The 18,173-nt window shown below is 49.6% G+C and overlaps 1 protein-coding gene across 1 annotated transcript in view; it reads right to left on the reverse strand.

Moving 5' to 3' along the window:
• LOC105536209 overlaps nucleotides 1-10,141 on the reverse strand; it is a 34,310-nt gene extending 24,169 nt beyond the window's left edge. The window contains exons 1-3 of the mRNA XM_011975503.1: nucleotides 9,991-10,141; nucleotides 4,750-4,840; nucleotides 2,271-2,340 (exon numbers count right to left, since the gene is read on the reverse strand). Coding sequence (XP_011830893.1) covers nucleotides 2,271-2,340; nucleotides 4,750-4,840; nucleotides 9,991-10,141 — 312 coding nt within the window. The remainder of the gene's footprint in view (nucleotides 1-2,270; nucleotides 2,341-4,749; nucleotides 4,841-9,990) is intronic.
• Between the last annotated feature and the right edge of the window lie 8,032 nt (nucleotides 10,142-18,173).

Consider the following 18,173-nt stretch of genomic DNA (forward strand, 5'->3'; position numbering starts at 1 on the left):
GATCCGTGCTGTAAATCAGGAGGTCCATGAACTTGGATAGAGAAAAATAATAATTGTTTTCACTCACCTCTACCTGATATTGAAGATTACCTTCAATGAATGTAGGCAACAAACCGGAGTAGTTAGACAAAACCAAGTGCAATTGCTGTTTTTGTAGCTCAAAACCGGTTCAATATTGGCAGTTTCGAATTATGAGACAAAGTAACAAACATAGCCATGTTTGCTCATTTCTGCGTGCCAGCATAATTTCACAAAGTCCCCGACTCTGTGACAAAGTACGGCTCTCTGGAAAGATGCGTTGAAGATAAAATAGGATAGAACATATGCCCCCGCCTCCCTGCCACATCTCTTGTCTGAGTCACTATATTCCTGAAATGATAAATGACCCTAGTTCTTGCCTCTTCCTACACAGAAGATAACGTCTGACTAGGTTAGTAATTATCCTGCTATGAACAGATATACTCTTACACCCCAAACTCAATATAATTCTGCTTTAATAGAACTTCTGAACAAATTCAATATAATTTTGTACATATGGAACCCCCGCCACCTATATATAAACAGTAGATTAAAATACTGTGCTGGAGCAGTCTGATATAACCTCTCTGAAGGACTGGGCTACAGGGCTTAGTCTATAGTCCTCAATAATACTTCTAAATAAAACTAATGTTAATTTTTAAATGCTTTTTTCTTTAATTGATAATATGATTCAAACGAATATTAGCAGTCCCCACAGATACTTTCCTATCACTTTCAGTTGTTGCAGATGTTTCGAAATATTCTCTATGCTCACTTTTGGGAAGTGACAGTCATTAGAATGCACCACAGATCTTGTTTTTTTTTTTTTTAGACCCACAGAGTCAATTTATTTGTGATAAAGGTACAAAGATAATTCAATAGAGAAAGGGTAGTCTTTTCATTTGTCTTTTCAACAAATGATCCTAGAACAATTGAACTAGATCTTGTTATGTAATACCTTAATGCAGAAGCATATTCATTACCAAGTCACGCATTTCCTGTAAAAATATTTTGATGGCTTTTCCAATAAAATCAGTTTCATTTGTAATCTTTTGTATTTTGTTTTATGCTTTTGCAAGCGTGACTCTGAGAAGGGACCCATATGCTTCCCTAGGTGCCTAAGTAGTCTGCAACAAAAAGGGGTAAGAACCTTCTAATTAAATGTTGGCCAAGGTTTGCTCCCTGCCAGGTGCTGTGCTGGGTTCACACACACGAGGAGGCATTACACATGGCCCTTATTTCCTAGCTAGTATGTGAATCAATATCTTTGAGATGCAGGTGGGGTGATGATGGTGGTGCTCAGTGTAGACAGTCCCTGACTTTTGATGGTTTGACTTAATTTTTTGACTTTACAATGGTGCAAAAGTGATATGCGTTCAGTAGAAACCATACTTCAAGTACCCAAACAACCGTCCTGTTTTTCACTTTCAATATAGTAGTTAATAAATTACATGAGATACGCAACATTTTATTATAAAATAGGTTTTGTGCTACATGATTTTGCCCAACTGTAGGTGAATATAAGTGTTCTGAGTGTGTTTAAGATAGACTAGGGTAAGCTATGATGTTCGGTAAGTTATATGTATTAAATGCATTTTGACCTATGATATTTTCAATTTATGACAGGTTTAACAGGACATAACCCCCATTGTAGCTCCCCATTGCCGCTGTGTGTGCATGTAGGGTGGCAGCCACAGGCTCACAGGCAGCTTAGGGGTTTTAGAGGATGTACAAGAGTCAGCCAGGATGAGGCATCGCAGAGGGTATTACAGGTGGAAGGGACAGGTGGGCAAGAAAATACCAAGTTTGGGTCCTGGGAATATCCTATAGGAGAAACTCAGAAAATCTCATTTGGGACAAACAGTGAAGGGGCTTACATGCTGTGAAGTTCAGCTTTCATTTTGTGGATGCTTACAAGCCGTGAATATTTTTAAGTAGGTGAGAGATAGAGCCTGGAATTAAGCCTCCATAAACACACTGCTCATGGGCTGTTGAAATGCAGGGCAATGGGGCTGTTCCAGTGGAAGTGGTCAGGAAAGGCTCCTGGGATGGCTTTGAAAAAGGAGAGTGCCAGGTAGGATGGGGCAGGGACACTAGGATCTGAGTTGTGCCAGGAAGACCCTCCTTTCCACAAGCATCTCCCTTGACATCCCTACCATGGACCCAGAAAAGGTCATTTTTCCAGAAAGGCACATGACCAAATGCAAAGGTACGATCCAGGCAGCAGAGGCCACTCTTTCACCCTCACTTACCCTCAGCAGCAGTAGGGGCAAGAGAGCAGGGGGCCAGGGGTGTTCCCTCCTGGATAGAGGCTGCAGGTGCCTGTGAGACCAAGCAGGCCAGGGGTGTGGGGGGGTCCTTGACAAATTATGGGACATTCTCTCTCTTCCTCTTGCCTTCAAAGAAAAAAGAGCAGGGATCCCTACTGAGGAGGCAGAGGCACCGTTCCCCTCTCTTCGACCTGGGGATTATTAACTTTACTGATCACTTCTCCTCCCATTATACAGGGACAGTTTCTGGTGCTAACAGCCACCGCAGGGGAAGAGGAGGGTCCCATAGCATCATGGCACAGGCTTCTCAAACCTTGGTCATGTAGCCCTGAGCAAGTTATGTGGCCATCTAAGTTTTTTTTTTTTTTTTTTTTTAGATGGAGTCTCGCTCTGTCGCCCAGGCTGGAGGACACTGGTGCGATCTTGGCTCACTGCAATCTCCGCCTTCTGGGTTCAAGCAATTCTCCTGCCTTAGCCTCCTGAGTAGCTGGGACACGCCACCATGCCTGGCTAATTTTTGTTTGGTAGAGGCGGGGTTTCACCATGTTGGTCAGGCTGGTCTCCAACTCCTGACCTTGTGATCCACCTGCCTCAGCCTCCAAAAGTGCTGGGATTACAAGTGTGAGTCACTGTGCCTGGCCCATCTAAGTCTTACTTTCCTTTTAATATTATTTTTCTAGAAGGAATTTTGTGAAGATTCATATATTTTAGGTCCCAGCACTTAGCAGGTTCTTAAAAAGTATTGGTACCTATTACTTTTTTTTTTTTTTTTTTTTTTTTTGAGACAGTGTTTCTCTCCCATCGCCCAGGCTGGACTTTGGTGGTACGCTCTTGGCTCATTACAACCTCCTCCTCCTAGGCTCAAGCAATCCCCTTGCCTCGGCCTCCTGAGTAGCTGGGACTACAGGCGTGCATCATCATACCCAGCTAATTTTTGTATTTGTAGTAGTGTTTTGCCATGTTGGCCAGGCTGGTCTTGAACTACTGACCTCAAGTGATCTGCCTGCCTCAGCCTCCCAAAGTGCTGGGATTACAGGTGTGAGCCACTGTGCCTGGTCTATTAGTATCTATTACTTACCCCCATTTCTGTGGCTTTTGAGTGAAGAGACCTCAGATCTGGGAAGGGACCCAGTTTCTAGCTCTGGAGAGTGGCCAGAAACAGCAGCTGAGACCTAGTGGGTTTAGGGGCCACTGGTGCATCAGTCAGGATGTGTGAAGGAGATTATTTTCCCTGGGAGAGGGGTTGGGCCGTCCCTGGAATGTGGCGGCCACTAGTGTTGACCTCAGCCTCCAGGAAAGTGGCCCTCAAGAACAGCATTGCTCAATGGCTGCGAAGTAAGACAGAGTGCTGAAAATAGCCTTCTGACTCAGGCTACAATTCTTTTATATTTAGCCCAGGATGACAAATCAGTGGACTATGCTTTTCAGTGGTGAGCCTGAAGCTGGCCAGAGGGCATTGTTATTTGTATGGTTTTTATTCAGACTGGTGGGCAACACGGTATACTGTGGTATGGCCAGGTCACGTAAACATTAATGTGGTAATTTATGCTCAATCAACCTGAAGTCTGCTGTGAGCAGGGAAGTCCTTACACGAGAAGGAGCTGTAATACAAACTCAGCCTTTAACCTCCAAGGTTTTCCCACTGTATCCTGTTGAGGTTTTGTCTTACTTTGGGCTCTCTCAGAGCAGATTGACAAGAATAGAAATACAAGTTGTTAATTTGGGAGATAAATAAAACAGCTTGAGTGGAGTGGGAAAAAGAGACAGGGAAGAGAAGGAAGCCAATAAAATGTGTGTTATCAAGTTATTGATCACTATGGGCAATGGGGTAGCTCCGGGTGGCTATGAAGAGGACAAACCTCAGTGTTCTCACACCAGTAGGGTAAGGGAGGTGGGGTATTTCTACGCCCATTCCCATCAGTCATTGTTTGGGCTGCTCCCTCTGGTGTTAATTTTCCACACTTTCTGTCTGCCACATGAGTGTGCAGAGAAGTCCCTGGGCAAAGAAATGCAGGCAGGTGCTTCAACAGAATTTGGCCCTCATGCACTAAAGCTCTGGGGGAGATGGGTGGGGAACCAGTGGCATCTGCCACAGCTTTGTTTTACGTGCTCTCTGCCCACTGCATGTAGACATGTTGCCTGGAAATACAAACAATCTGTGCGTTGGGCTCCGGATTCCACAGGCAGTGGCTCTCAAGAGACTTCTCCTGTTCTGCTCACAGATGGCAGGTCTGAACTTCACACCCGCCTCTGCCCACAGTGCTCCAATCCACCACCTACACCTCCCTGCACTTGCCCACTCTCTTGGCTGCACCCCTCAGCATTCTCTCATGGGCCCACAGCCTCATGCAGGGATCTCTGGGAGTCAGAACGACAACTGGGCATTTCCTTCGCTGTGGCATACCATGAGTGTGAAATGGGGAACTGCCCCAAGACCCCTGAGCATGGGCACGTGGCTCACGGGTCTTGTTCTCTTGTGGCTCCAGTGTCTCTCTGCAGTCCTCTGTCTTCATGTGCAACAGCCAAGTGGCCATGCTGAGTCATGCTGCACTCTGGCCACAAAGGGGCTCCCCAGTTTTGCCTCTAGGCTCTTGCACATGATTATCCTGGAATGCCCTTCCTCTATATCTGGTAGTGCCAGCTCCAGTGGCACCTCCTTCTGGAAGTCTCTCTTACGCCACCTGCTCCTGACCCAGCTGAGCTATTTTACTCCTCTCCCACCCGCAGAACATCACACTCCCTTTTAAGTGCCTAGAGCAGTATAGGTAATGATCAATTTCCTGTCTATTTCACCTGTAAAGGCTAAGCTCCCCCTACCATGCTTGGCATCTAGTAGGTACCTGATACATTCTTGGACTCCTTTCTGTGTATCGCATCTTGCAGCTCAGCCATCACCAACTCCTGTTGGCTCCTAAGTCCCCTCTACTTTGTATCACTTTCATGTTACTACCCTAGTCCAGGCTACCATCGTTGTCTACCTGCAGTGCCTCTTTCTTTTCCTTCCTCCCTCCCTCCCTCCCTCCCTTCCTCCCTCCCTTCCTTCCTTCCTTCCTCCCTCCCTCCCTCCCTCCCTTCCTCCCTCCCTTCCTTCTTTTTTTTTTTTTTTTGACATGGGGGTTTCACCATGTTGGCCAGGCTGGTCTCCAACTCCTGACCTCAGGTGATCCGCCTCGGCCTCAGCCTCCCAAAGTGCTGGGATTACAGGCATGAGCCACTGCTCCTGGCCCCTGCAGTGCCTTTCTAAGCAGGCTTACTGCTCCTGCCTTGTGCCCCCAAAGCTTGCTCTCTATACACAGCTGGGGATCCTTTTAAAATACAAGCCTGAGCATTTCACTTCTTCACTTAAAACCCATTAGCCACTGAGTGCAACTTCCTGCCTTCTCTCTCTCTTCCTTATCTGTACTTTGACCTCCTGCCAACTCCTTGGATTACTCCTGTCATCTCCTTCTCTGCTTAGCTGAGACTCCTACTCACCAGCACCTCAACTGTTCTCTTTTCCACCACCCCACCTCCTCATCCTTCTGGATCTAGGGAGACTCATCCAGCCAGATCCTGACTCTGGAGCACTTTAACCGCTCCCTGAACACGCCTGGGGTCTCCGACCTCAGCTCTCTGTCCCATATTTCCAGTGATCAAGGCTCCTGTCCTCTGCCAGCTCTCTCCCTTTTCCTGTACGGCTCTTTACTGCATTGTAGGTAGACAATGATGGGAGTGTTGATCAAGGTGGCATTAAGGAGGTGGCGCAAAGTTGGGGGGATTTGGCAGCCAAAAGGAGTTGGTAATGGATGAGGTGCAAGGTGTGATACAAAGAGAAGAGTCCAAGAATGTATGAGGTACCTACTACATGCCAAGCATGGTGTGGGGAGCTTAGCCTTAAAAGGTGAAATAAAGAGGAAACAGAGTTACCTACAGTGTAGCCTTTCCTATACCAAATCTTTACCCCTCTCTCCAAGCCTTGCAGCCTGCCCCTTCTTCTCCGGAGCAGTTAATCTTACCTCCTGTTTCACAGGGAAAGCAGAGGCCACAGAAACTAGGCACTCGCCCCCCCTTCCTCACCTCTCATCTTCTTTGGTAAGGAAGGGATATCTCCTCCCACCCAAGGTTAGTGTCCCTACTTGTATGGTGGAGCCCTCGATCCTTAAGCCGCCCATGAGCCTGCCTTGGTTATAGCTGCTGCCTCTCTGCTGGCTCCCTGGCTACCACCTTGTTCTCTCCACCTCTCCAGCCCTCACCTACAGTCTCCTCGTCCCCACCTGACCCTCACTCTTTGCTCTGATGCTTTACCCCACATGTTCCACCCCTCCCAGGCCTTCAACCTGCGGACACTGCCCTCATCCTCCTGGGTGCTGCTCATCTCATCTGTGGCTTCCAGGATGGCAGTCTCTTGGTTTTTACTACTCCTTGTCAGTTCCCTTGCTGCTCCTTCCTCACATCCTCACTGCTAAAATGTAGGAGTGCCTCATTTAGTCTTGCAGTTTCCTGTCTTTGCATTCTCCTGTCAATGTCATCCAGGCTCACGGTGTTAAATATTGACTTTACAGCTCAGATTTCTCTCCTTAATTCCAGACTCATAGATCCAGCTGCCTCCTAGACATCTCCATTTGGGTGTCTAGTGGATCTCACACTTCCTGTCCTCATGAAGCTTACATTTCATTGGGGAAGACAGGAAATAAACAGGATAAACAAGGAAAATGTAAAGGTATCAAAGGGTAAAGGTATACTAGGAGAAAAAAATGAAGTGGGAAGGAAGATAGGAGGTGAATGTGCCTGTGATATGTGGCTGGGAGTGGTGGTATAAATTCTGGATAAGGTGGCCAGGAAAGTCCTGATGAGAACGTGACGTTTAAGTAAAGAGCTGAATGAAGTGAGTGAATGAGGTATGTGGAGATCTGGGGAGGAACATTCCAGCAGAGGAAACGGCAAGTGCAAAGGCCCTGAGGTGGCCCTGGTATGTTTGCAGAATGATGACAAGGTTGGTGTGGACAGAATGCAGTGACTGAGGGCAGAGAGGAAGCAGACGAGGTTAGAACTCAACCACCCACCCTCAATGTGCCCTCCCACCCTGTCTGAGACACCATCATCACTTGCCTTGATGAATCCAGCAGCCCCCTCACTGCTTGTGCCCCTGCCCCCTGAATCTTTTCTCAACCTGGCAGTTAGAAAGATTTAAAAGACTGGTCATGTCACTCCTCTGCTCAGAACCCTCCAACAGCTCATCTGCCTCTTCCTGGCAAGAGCCTATGACCTACACAGCTCAACATGTGCCCCCAAATCTCTCCTCTCCTCTCCTTCCCCTGCCTACTCTGTTCCAGCCACACTGCCTTCCCTGTTGCTTTTTGGACATGCCAGATGCACACCCACCTTGGACCTCTGCACTTTTCCCCCAGAATTTTCTTCCTCCAATATCCACGTGATTCACACCCTCACCTTTGTGATGAGATCATGCTGACTTCATCTTTATAATTGCAATATCCCCCAACTCTGTGCTCCCTGCCTGGCTCAGCTTGCTCTGTTGTGCCTCATGGTACTTGTCACCTCGTGTCCTATTTGAGTCACGATTCATATGTCTATTGTCTCTCTCCCTGCAACGAACATCCCTGGGGTGGGGCCGGGGTCTGTGTTTGCTTGGTGCTGCATTCCCATTGCCAAGAAGACCTCACAGGCATATCATGCACACAGCAGGTGCACAATACTTGCTGAGTTTGCTGAATGGATCCCTCCTCTGTATCCTACACATCCAACTGGTCACCACGTCCTGTGCGGTAGATGTGCTTTTTAGCAGGTTCCCCGCACTTCACCATGTTCGTTAAGCCTTGGCTTACTCTGTCATTTCATTTTGCTTAGGTGGCGGCAGCAGCCCCTGACAGCCCCTGGTCTCACAGCCCCTGGCCTCAGCCCATATCCTTTCCACTCTGCACACAGCTGCTGGGAGACTTTTCCTTAAAAGCTGGTTTCTCTCCTTTCCCTTCTGAAAACTGTCAGTGGCTTCCGGTGGCTCAGAGGAATCAATCGAAACATGTTGCTGCCCACAAGGAAACACAACGTTTCTAGGGCCAGTGCTGTCTTTGTCCTGCCTTCCTCCAAATTCAGTCACGTTAAGCCCCAAGCAGATCCTCCCACAGCTGGGCTTCTTCTGCCTTTCTGCCAGGACTTGCTGCTCCCAGGAGCCTCCTCCCCCAGTCCCTGCAGCCCCAGGTCAGGTGTCTCCCCACCCAGCCTGGCTCAGCTGTCCTTTCCCATGCAACTACAGGTTCAAACAATTTGCTATTGCTCCATCTACTCTACGTGACTCTTGGTTTCTTGAAGGCAGGGATGGGATTACCCTTCCTTCCTTCCTTCCTTCCTTCCTTCCCTCCCTCCCTCCCTCCCTCCTTCCTTCCCTCCTTCCTTCCTTCTTTTTCTTTTTTAAGTTTGTAGAGACTGGGTCTTGCTGTCACCCAGGTTGGAGTGTAGTGGTGCAATCATGGCTCACTGAACTCCTGGGCTCAAGTGAGCCTCTTGCCTCAGCCTTCCAATTAGTTGGGACTACAGGCACGTGCCACTGCACCTGGCTAATTGTTATTATTATTATTATTTTTTTGTAAAGACAGGGTCTTGCTATGTTTCCTAGGCTAGTCTTGAAACCCTGGCCTCAAGTGATCCTCCCGCCTCGGCCTCCCAAAGTGCTGGGATTCCAGGAGTAAGACACTGTGTTTGGCCTCAGAAATTTTCTAAAAGGCATATTTTTGCACTGTCCAATATGTTTTTCTTTTTATCCCAGCCTCTAGCACAAGTGCCTGACTCAAACGAAGCAGGGACTCTGAAATATCTGTTGAATGAACAAGTAAATGGCACTTGAATAGGTGGCTTCTAATGTGCAGAGGAAGGAAAAGGGAGCTGATGTTTTCCGAGTGTTCAGTACCTTCTAGGCACCGTGCTGGGCCTTTTATGTAGTTCTCAATGAATCCTCATTGCATCCCACTTTGCAGAACGATTCTAGTTACCCAGAGAGCAAGTAGCCCTTAGGGTCAGGACATGTATCTGAGTTGGTCTAGTCCTGAAGCTCCTGGTCCTCTCCTGATGTCACTTAAACATAGAAACAGAACTCCCCTTGGGCTTCCAGGGGCACTGGGGTCAGGAGGCACAGCCACTCCCTTTGTTCTTCCTGGTAGCTGCCCCACCAGCGGTGAGCCCATCCCACCTCTGGGTTTTCTCTCTCTGTCTTCCTTTCTTCTTCCATTCTCCTTCCTTCCTTCCTTCTTCCTTTCTCCTTCCTTCCTTCCTTCTGTCTTTTTTTTTTTTTTTTTAAACAGAGTATTGCTCTCTTGCCCAGGCTGGAGTGCAATGGCATGATCCTGGCTCACTGCAACCTCTGCCTCCCAGGTTCAAGCAACTCTCCTGCCTCAGCCTCCCAAGTAGCTGGGAAAACAGGCGCCCATTACCACGCCCAGCTAATTTTTTGTATTTTCAGTAGAGATGGGGCTTTGCCATGTTGGCCAGGTTGGTCTTGAACTCCTGACTTCAGGTGATCCACCCGCCTCGGCCTCCTAAAATGCTGGGATTACAGGCATGAGCCACCGCGCCCGGCAGCCTCTGGGTTTTCACAAGGCTGGTCTATCGAGGAGGCTAGTCCTCCTCCTCTCTCCATAGGGGGCATTTCCCCTGGAGCTCAGCCTCGGCTCAGCCTAGAACCTTCTCCAAGGGTGTTCCTGTGATTGCCTACTCTGCTGGGGTTTGAGGGGGTGATAGCGGCTTCTGGAGCGTGTGTGCTTGGAGCACGCTTCATTCTGCTTACACCAGGCCATGTGGCATTTGCTGGCCTGCATGTCCTCAAGGGCGCCTTGCAGGGCCTGCCACATCAGGTTCAGCTCCATGTCCATCCATCCAGACTGCTCAGAAGGGTTGGGGTGGGGCTTGCTAGCTGGAGAGAGTATCAGAATGACCCCAGACTCCTGGGAGGAACCCAGAGAGCTGCTTGACCATCTCTTTCACCTCCTTCGAGTCTTTGCTCACAAAGTCTCTTTTAGGCTTGAAGTCAGGTGCTGTTGGTGCCCTGCCCAGGGCCCCCCAGGTGCTGTGTTTGCTGTCAGAGGCTGGCCATTGCGCCTTCTCTGGACAACTGCCCTCAGTCAGTGGGAGCTACTTCGACTGGATCCATGACACCTGCTTCCCAAGGGGACAGCCTGCAGCCAATGACAGCCAGTGTGGTGATAGAGAAGGCTGGGCCCCTTGCCTCAGCACAGTCCTGTTCTGCCTTTCTTGCACCAGGGATCCCTGTGGGGTTGGGCTAAGGCCAAGCTTTGCCTCAACCACATCCTGGCTTTAGCTCTTCCCCTCTGGCTTCCTGCCCTCCCTCACAGGTGTCTCCTGAAATCCCTCTTTCAAAAAATTCCTAACTGGGCACAGTGGTGCATGTCTGTAGTCCCAGCTACTTGGGAGGCTGAGGCGAGAGGACTGCTTAAGCCCAGGAGTTCAAACCCAGCCTGGGCAATTTAGGGAAACCCTGACTCTAAAAAGTAAAATAAAATATTTATTTTTAAAAAAATCATCCAGGCTGGATATGGTGGCTCACGCACATAAATCCCAGCACTTTGGGAGGCTGAAGTAGGTGAATCTCTTGAACCCAAGAGTTCCAGACTAGCCTGTGCAACATGGTAAAACTTCATCTCTATAAAAAAATATAAAAATTAGTCAGGTGTGGTGGTGCACACCTGTAGCCCCAGCTACTTGGGAGACTGAGGTGAGAGGATCACTTGAATATGGGAGGTTGAGGCTGCAATGAGCTATGATTGCACCACTGCACTCCAGTCTGGGCAACAGAGGTGGGTACATGCAGCCACCATGCAGGTGGCTGCATGTACCTGCCTTTTTTTGAGACCGTGTCTCGAAAAGAAAAAAGATCACCCAGCACCATGAGATCTGTTAGAAAAAGACAAAATCCTTCAAGAAGAACCCCCATCTCAAACTCTGCTTCTAGGGAACCCAACCCAAGACATTCTTTGTCAATGCATGGACACGTCTTCAAGTGTTTTGCTTGATCCCCAAAACCTTGGGACCAGGGATTAGCCCTTAATGGCCATCATCACTCTTATGCCCCCTGCTGGGGAAAGGTGGGACCACCTGAGTGTGTACGTTTGTGTTCATTTCTCCCCATTCAACAGGAGACTTGCAGTGGGGTAGGGGTGAGCATGGCTGCATGAACCCACCTCTGAGGAGGCCCAGTAAGGACGCAGGGAGGAGACGGCCAAAAATAGCACTGCTGCCTGCTCCTCTCTGTTTCTTGTTCTTGTTCTCCCATGTGGCGAGTCGCCATCCAGCTGGCTGGGCTGCTCCAGCCTGCCTTCCCCATTCCCTGTATTGGGGTACCCATGTCAGGAGTCTAACCTAACGTTTGGGGGACTGGGCATCCTCTGGTCAGAAGAAGTGGGGCCTCTCCTGTGTCAGCAAGAAAAGCCACTCTCTGGCGTGTTGGCTGGGCCGACCTGGCCCACATATTGCTGGGGAAACTGAAGCAGGCGGTTGTTTACAGCCCGGATTATCATAAGCCAGTCCGCTTTCCTAAGGAACAGGAATGGCCAGGCCTGCAGGAGCTGCTGAGATGCTGCTAAGGCAGGGAGGGACATGGCTGGAGTCGAGCAACTGACTGGCCAAGGCTTGCTGAGGACAGACGGCGCTGAAGTCAAGGGGCGGACTGTGTGATTAATAGCACTCTTTTGGCATCACCAGAAGGAACTTGTTCTTGGCAGATTGACAGAATTCACAGCCAGCCTTGCTCCATAACTTGTAGACGACCATGAAATATCAGGCTGCACCTCAGCCTCCCCCATCTTCCTACCCTCTCCTCCACTGGGACTTTTCTATCCATAGTAAGCCATTCCCCTGGCCACAGAGATACAGAGGAGTAAAAACACCCCATCCTTCTAGATATTCAGTCTCCTCCCAGGGCTAGAAGAGAAGGAATTCCCAGTCCCAGACTCCCTTCCTCTCCCCCAGTTTGCTCAGCTGCTCACGCAATGGCCCAAATCTTGGAGCTCAGTAGCAGCCCTCCCCAGGAAAGGCTGGGACCTCTGTCCTTCACAGGCCTCTTTGCTACATTATAAAGGGTCAGCAAGCCTCTCTAATACAGTACACTTGAGCTGAGACCTGAAGACCCTGTGAGGGAGTGAGCCACACATCTATTGGAGGAAAGAAAATTCCAGGCAGAGGGAAAAGCATGTGCAAAGGCCCTGAGGCAGCAGGGTGCCTGACAAGTTGGAGAGACACCCAGGAAGTTAGGACTGCCAAAGTGGAGAACGGGAGGAGGAGAGTGGTAAGAGATAAGGCTGTTTTGAAGGGGACACAATCATGGAAATCCGTCAGGAGGAGGTGACCTGGATACGGTCCAGATCTCAGATGGATTGTGAAGACTTGAAGGGGTGAGTCGAGGGCACCCTGGGGCCTGCTGTGCCAAGCCAAGTCTCTTGCCTTCTTTGCATCACCAATTTTCTGTGGTGAGAGGTAACTGACAGGGTCCTCTCACTTGAGATGCACCAGGCGTAGGTCAGAAGTCCTTCTGTGCCCTTGTGTTTGCCTTGGGATCCTTGAGCTACCTGGGGCTGGCCCCTGACTCCCTTCTGTAGCTGAGGGGCAGGTGAAGGGAGGGCAGCTCCTAGAGCAACGGAGGCTGCCTGATGGAGCCCAAGTTAGGAAGATGAGCCACAAGCCTGTCCCGCATCCTCTTGCCTCCTCTAGGCCTCCACCACGCCCCACCCATTTCTCTTTGACTCTTTGTTTGCCTCTTCTTCTTCCTTCTCTCTTCCCACATTCCATCTTTCTCCCCCTTCTTTCTCCTCTTTGTTGTCACTTCTTAACTCACTTATTTCCTGATTTGTGGTTTTGGAATGGCCACACCCCAAGCTCTGAGTGACCAAGGCTGCAGTTCTGCCCCACGGCCAGGCTGGACCCTGATCCAAGCATGAGCCTCTCGGCTCTGGGGCCATACTGACAAATGGCTCCTGGGTGTGAGCAGAGCAGCACTAATACCAGGGGAGAGAAGGTTCCCAGGCAGTGGCCGTGCTGTCCGGCAGTCCCAGCACTGAGCCGACTGGGCTTTGCCCACTGGGCTCCACACTGGCTTTCAGAGACTCAAGACCCTGTTCTCCTAGGTGATCAGTTGCAAAGTGAGAGAAGTCCTACCCTCCAGCGTGCACAAGGTGCATGGCGGGGCTAGGGGGTGCACGGCAGGCCTGGGCTCAGGTTGGGGCAGAGATGGGCTTAGGGACTCAGAGACTTCCTCAGGGACTTTGGGGGTCTGCCAGGGTCTGGGAGAGGATCGGGCCATGCAGGAAGGGGCCATGTCCCATGGCAGTCCTCAAGATCCCCTCGTGGCCAGTATCCAAGACATGGAAGTGAGCCTGGGGGATGTGTGTAGGGGCTTTGGGCTTCGGTGAGATGGAAAGCTGAACACGTGGCTTCTAACTATGGCCCTTAACCCTGGCCCCAGCCCGACCTCTGACCCAGGCAAGAAATAACATGGACTCTGGGGCCAAAGTAATTGGGTTACAATGCTGGATCTGACGCTTATAAGCTGGGGGGACTTTGGTCATATTACTCAACCTCTCTGGTGCCTCAGTTTTCTCATCTGTAAATGGGGCTGCTACTAGCATCTGCCTCATAGGACTGTTGGGGGATAAAATGATTCGAACAGCACCTGGCACGCAGGATATATGTGTTTGTGATTAGTTAATTAAGGTGGGAGAGTGGGAATGGGAAAAACAAAACAGACTGAGGGATGTTTGGGAGGTCGGAGTGTCTCAGTGGGGCATGAGGAGGAGCTGAGGCTGATGCTCAGGTTCCTGGCTTGGACTCCAGAGGACAGACAGAGATGCCATTTGCCAAGATGAAGAATTTGCGGGGAGTGGCAGGCTCAGGGGGAGAAGCAGAAAGGTGGGCCTAGAAGAGGAGGACAGTGTGGCTGGGGTGTGGGAGTGTGGTAGATGGAATAATGCCCCCAAGACGTCCAGACCTGTGAATGTCACCTTCCATGGCACAGGGATCCTGAGATGGGCAGATTGTCCTGGAGGATCCAGGTGGGCACAAAGGAATGACAAGACTCCTCAGACGGGAAGGAGGGAGGCAGGAGGCTCAGAGCCAGAGAGGGAGAGGTAGCAACAGAAGCGGCAGTCGGACCATTCTGCGGATGGATGGAGGCAAGGCCACGAGCCGAGGCATCCAGTGGTCTTAGAAGGTGGAAGGGGACAGGGAGAGAATTCTCCCCAAGTCTCCAGAGGAAACGTGGCTTGCTGAGGCTTGGATGTTCGGACTTCTGGCCTTCAGAACTGGGAGGTAATATATTCTTTGAAGCCACTCAGTTTATTGTAATTTGTTACAGCAGCAACAGGAAATGAATACAGTTTGTCTGAGGGGCTGCTGGCACCTTAGCGGCTGGACTTGGGGCTGGAGCTGAAGAGGGCTTGTCTGGAAATGTGGATCTGAAGGGGAGAGGGGTCTCCGAGGAAGGCTGAGAAGGAGCAGCCAGAGGACCAGGATGGGGATGGGAGAGAGATATTAAGGATCATAAGAAGAAAGGGGAGAGGGACAAACTGATATACAGGAGTGAATGAAAGGACTTAAAAGAGACCCCTAGCCAGATGTGGTCTCAGCTACTGGGGAGGCTGAGATGTGGGAGACTGCTTGAGCCCAGGTGTTGGAGGCTGCAGTGAGCTGTGATCATATGACTGCACCCCAGCCTGGGCAACAGAGTAAGACCCTGTCTCTTTCTTTAAAAACAATTAAGGCCGGGCGCGGTGGCTCAAGCCTGTAATCCCAGCACTTTGGGAGGCGGCAGATCACAAGGTCAGGAGATCGAGACCATCCTGGCTAACCCGGTGAAACCCCGTCTCTACTAAAAAATACAAAAAAACTAGCCGGGCGAAGTGGCGGGCGCCTGTAGTCCCAGCTACTCGGGAGGCTGAGGCAGGAGAATGGCGTGAACCCGGGAGGCGGAGCTTGCAGTGAGCTGAGATCCGGCCACTGCACTCCAGCCTGGGTGACAGAGTAAGATCCCGTCTCAAAAAAAAAAAAAAAAACAACAATTAAAACAAAAATTTCACTCCATTATTCTGCTCTGATAGACTCTGTCTCTTGAAAAAAAGAAAGAAAGAAAGTAAAAAGAGCCCTCTGAATGTGAGGATCTGGCAGCCTCTGGTGACAGCGCCAAGGCAGATCCAGGGAAGTGTGTGCCCTTAGCTCTGGGGCAGATGTGAGAACGGCAGGAGCTACCCCGAGTGGGGCTGATGCATGTGGCAGGTGGAAAAAGGTGTTCTAATCAAGACAATGTCAGGACTTTTTCTTTTTTTTCAGATGGAGTCTTGCTCTGTCACCCAGGTTGGAGTGCAACGGCTCCATCTCGGCTCACTGCAACCTCCGCCTCCCAGGTTCAAACGATTCTCCTGCCTCAGCCTCGCAAGTAGCTGGGACTACAGGCGCATGCGACCGTGCCTGGCTAATTTTTGTTTGTATGTATGTATGTATGTATGTATGTATGTATGTATGTATTTATTTATTTATTTTAGTAGAGATGGGGTTTTGCCATGTTGGTCAGGCTGATCTCAAAATCCTGACCTCAGGTGATCCACCGGCCTCAGCCTCCCAAAGTGCTGGGATTACAGGTGTGAGCCACCACGCCCAGCTGACAGGATATTCTTTTAAGGGTTAAGAGGGTCGGCCAGGTGCAGTGGCTCAAGCCTGTAATCCCAGCACTTTGGGAGGCCAAGGTGGGCAGATCACTTGAGGTCAGGAGTTTGAGACCAGCCTGGCCAACATGGTGAAACTCCATCTCTACTAAAAATTTAAAACATTAGCTGGGCATGGTGGTGGGCGCCTGTAGTCCCAGCTACTTGGGAGGTTGAGGCAGGAGAATCACTTGAACCTGGGAGGTGGAGGTTGCAGTGAGCAGAGATCATGCCACTGCACTCCAAACTGGGCGACAGAGCAAGACTCTGTCTCAAAAAATAAAAAACAAAATAAAATAAAATAAAGCAGCTATTAATCTTTAAAAAAAGATTAAGAGGGTAAGTAGCAAAGAATATGAAAGACTACAGCACTAAGTGGGGGAAGGTTGAGGACAAAGGGGTCCACGGGTTAAGGGAGAATCTTTAAGAAAGCTCTGGACATGTCTATGTGCTGTGTGTGTGGACAGGAGACAGGTGGGAGACAAAGACGGTTGAGGAGTAACTGAAAGAGTAAGTCTCCTTAGAAAGGAAAAAAGGTTGAGAGAGAGTCAGAGCTCACAGAGAATCTGCAGGACTTTTGGGGAGACCCTGAGGGCTGTGTCGAGGCAGCAGCCTGACTATGGAAAGTGTGACTTTTCTCCAGCAAGTGCTCAGCTAGACCTTGGTTTGCACTAGTTTGCTACAATTTCAGAAATGCTGTGATCTCTCTTTGGAATATTTACAACATGAAAATAGGCAGACGCTATAAATCAGCCTCCATCTCAGAGCCAATTGTTAAAAATTTACCAGGACATCATAGGGAGGAATGGTGTAATTCAGGATCTGGGGCTCACAGAATTAGGAGGAAGTGAGGGAATTAAAGACGGCAAGAGAGGATGAGGCGACAGATCATCGGAGCTGGCTGAGGAAGGGATGCATAATCGACTGGGAGACAAAGTGAGGGCAGGAAGGTGAAGGCTTGGTCAAGGCTGGGGTTGATAAGCAGGTGTAATGGGAGCCAGGCAGGGAGGACAGGAGCAGATGGACTCAGGAGGAAGAGCTTCGCCGAGAATTCTGGGGGAGGGACATTAAAATGGGCACATGGACCAGGGCATAGGCCTTGGAGGAGGGGAGGAGGGGAAGGTCACTGTAGTCTCAAGGCCAGAGTGTCATCATGGGTCATCCTCAGTACAGTGGAGTCACACTGATGACCAGGGTAGGGGTGGGAGTGGGGAAAAAACAGTGTGATTCCGATGCCCAGATCTTTAATGAATGGAGCAGGGTGATCAACAGTTCGTCAGATGTTTGGGACAAACATATCAGCAGGAGCTGGACAGAGGACAAGATCTTCAGGGGAGGCGGAGGAGGAATATATGCCCAAGGACAGAAGCCCCCGACAGTGTTGTGTTTTTCTTCTACCGAAAATAAAATGTATTTCCTAGATCTGTCCATTGAATCAGTGACCAACTCAGTATCAATGAACAGCTCACACAGTCGTCTTCCATTTAAAGAGACTAGGGCTCTTTAGAGAAATGGCTAATTCCAGGTCTAGGGCAGAAAAAAATGCAAGCTGAGCCTGAAGCATCTTATCAGACCAGAAAGCGAAGAAGAGCTCAAGATGCTCCAGGTTCTGCCAAAGATCTCTGAAGCCAAATGGAAGGAGTACCCACTGGCCAAGCCCAAAACAATGATGTCTGTGATGTGCTGGAACAGCAAGGATGTCTAAAAATAATGACATTACCATGGTACTAAAGCAGCCTCAGTGGTCACGTCTGGAAAGAATGCTAGAGAACTGACTCTTCCTCTGATAAATAAAGAGGAATATTGAACATCTTCCCTGCCTTTGCTGTACAGATTCTATTTAAACCAAACAGTTAGTGGTGAAATCATTTTAGAATGCTAGTGAATAAATGCAGAAGGAATGACAGGATTAGAATATCCCTACTTCAAGCCCCAGTGATATAATGGGTCCAGGTCATGGTCAATGGCTGCCAAAACCAACGGGTGAAAGGCTGATGGGTCACTTTGTAATGGACAGAGCAGGCTGACAGCACATGAACTCTGGTCAGTCTTCACATCACAAAAGAGAAAAATTCTTGCCAGACCAAACCTGCACCCAGGAAGTACAGAGAACAGAGGGACACGTTAAATGGCACTGTGGAGATGCAAACTCCAGACTGTGGGATATACCTGGGGACAATCTGGTTTCTTCACT

The sequence above is a fragment of the Mandrillus leucophaeus genome, unplaced genomic scaffold (assembly GCF_000951045.1).
Source record: "Mandrillus leucophaeus isolate KB7577 unplaced genomic scaffold, Mleu.le_1.0 Scaffold101, whole genome shotgun sequence".
NCBI lineage: Eukaryota > Metazoa > Chordata > Mammalia > Primates > Cercopithecidae > Mandrillus > Mandrillus leucophaeus.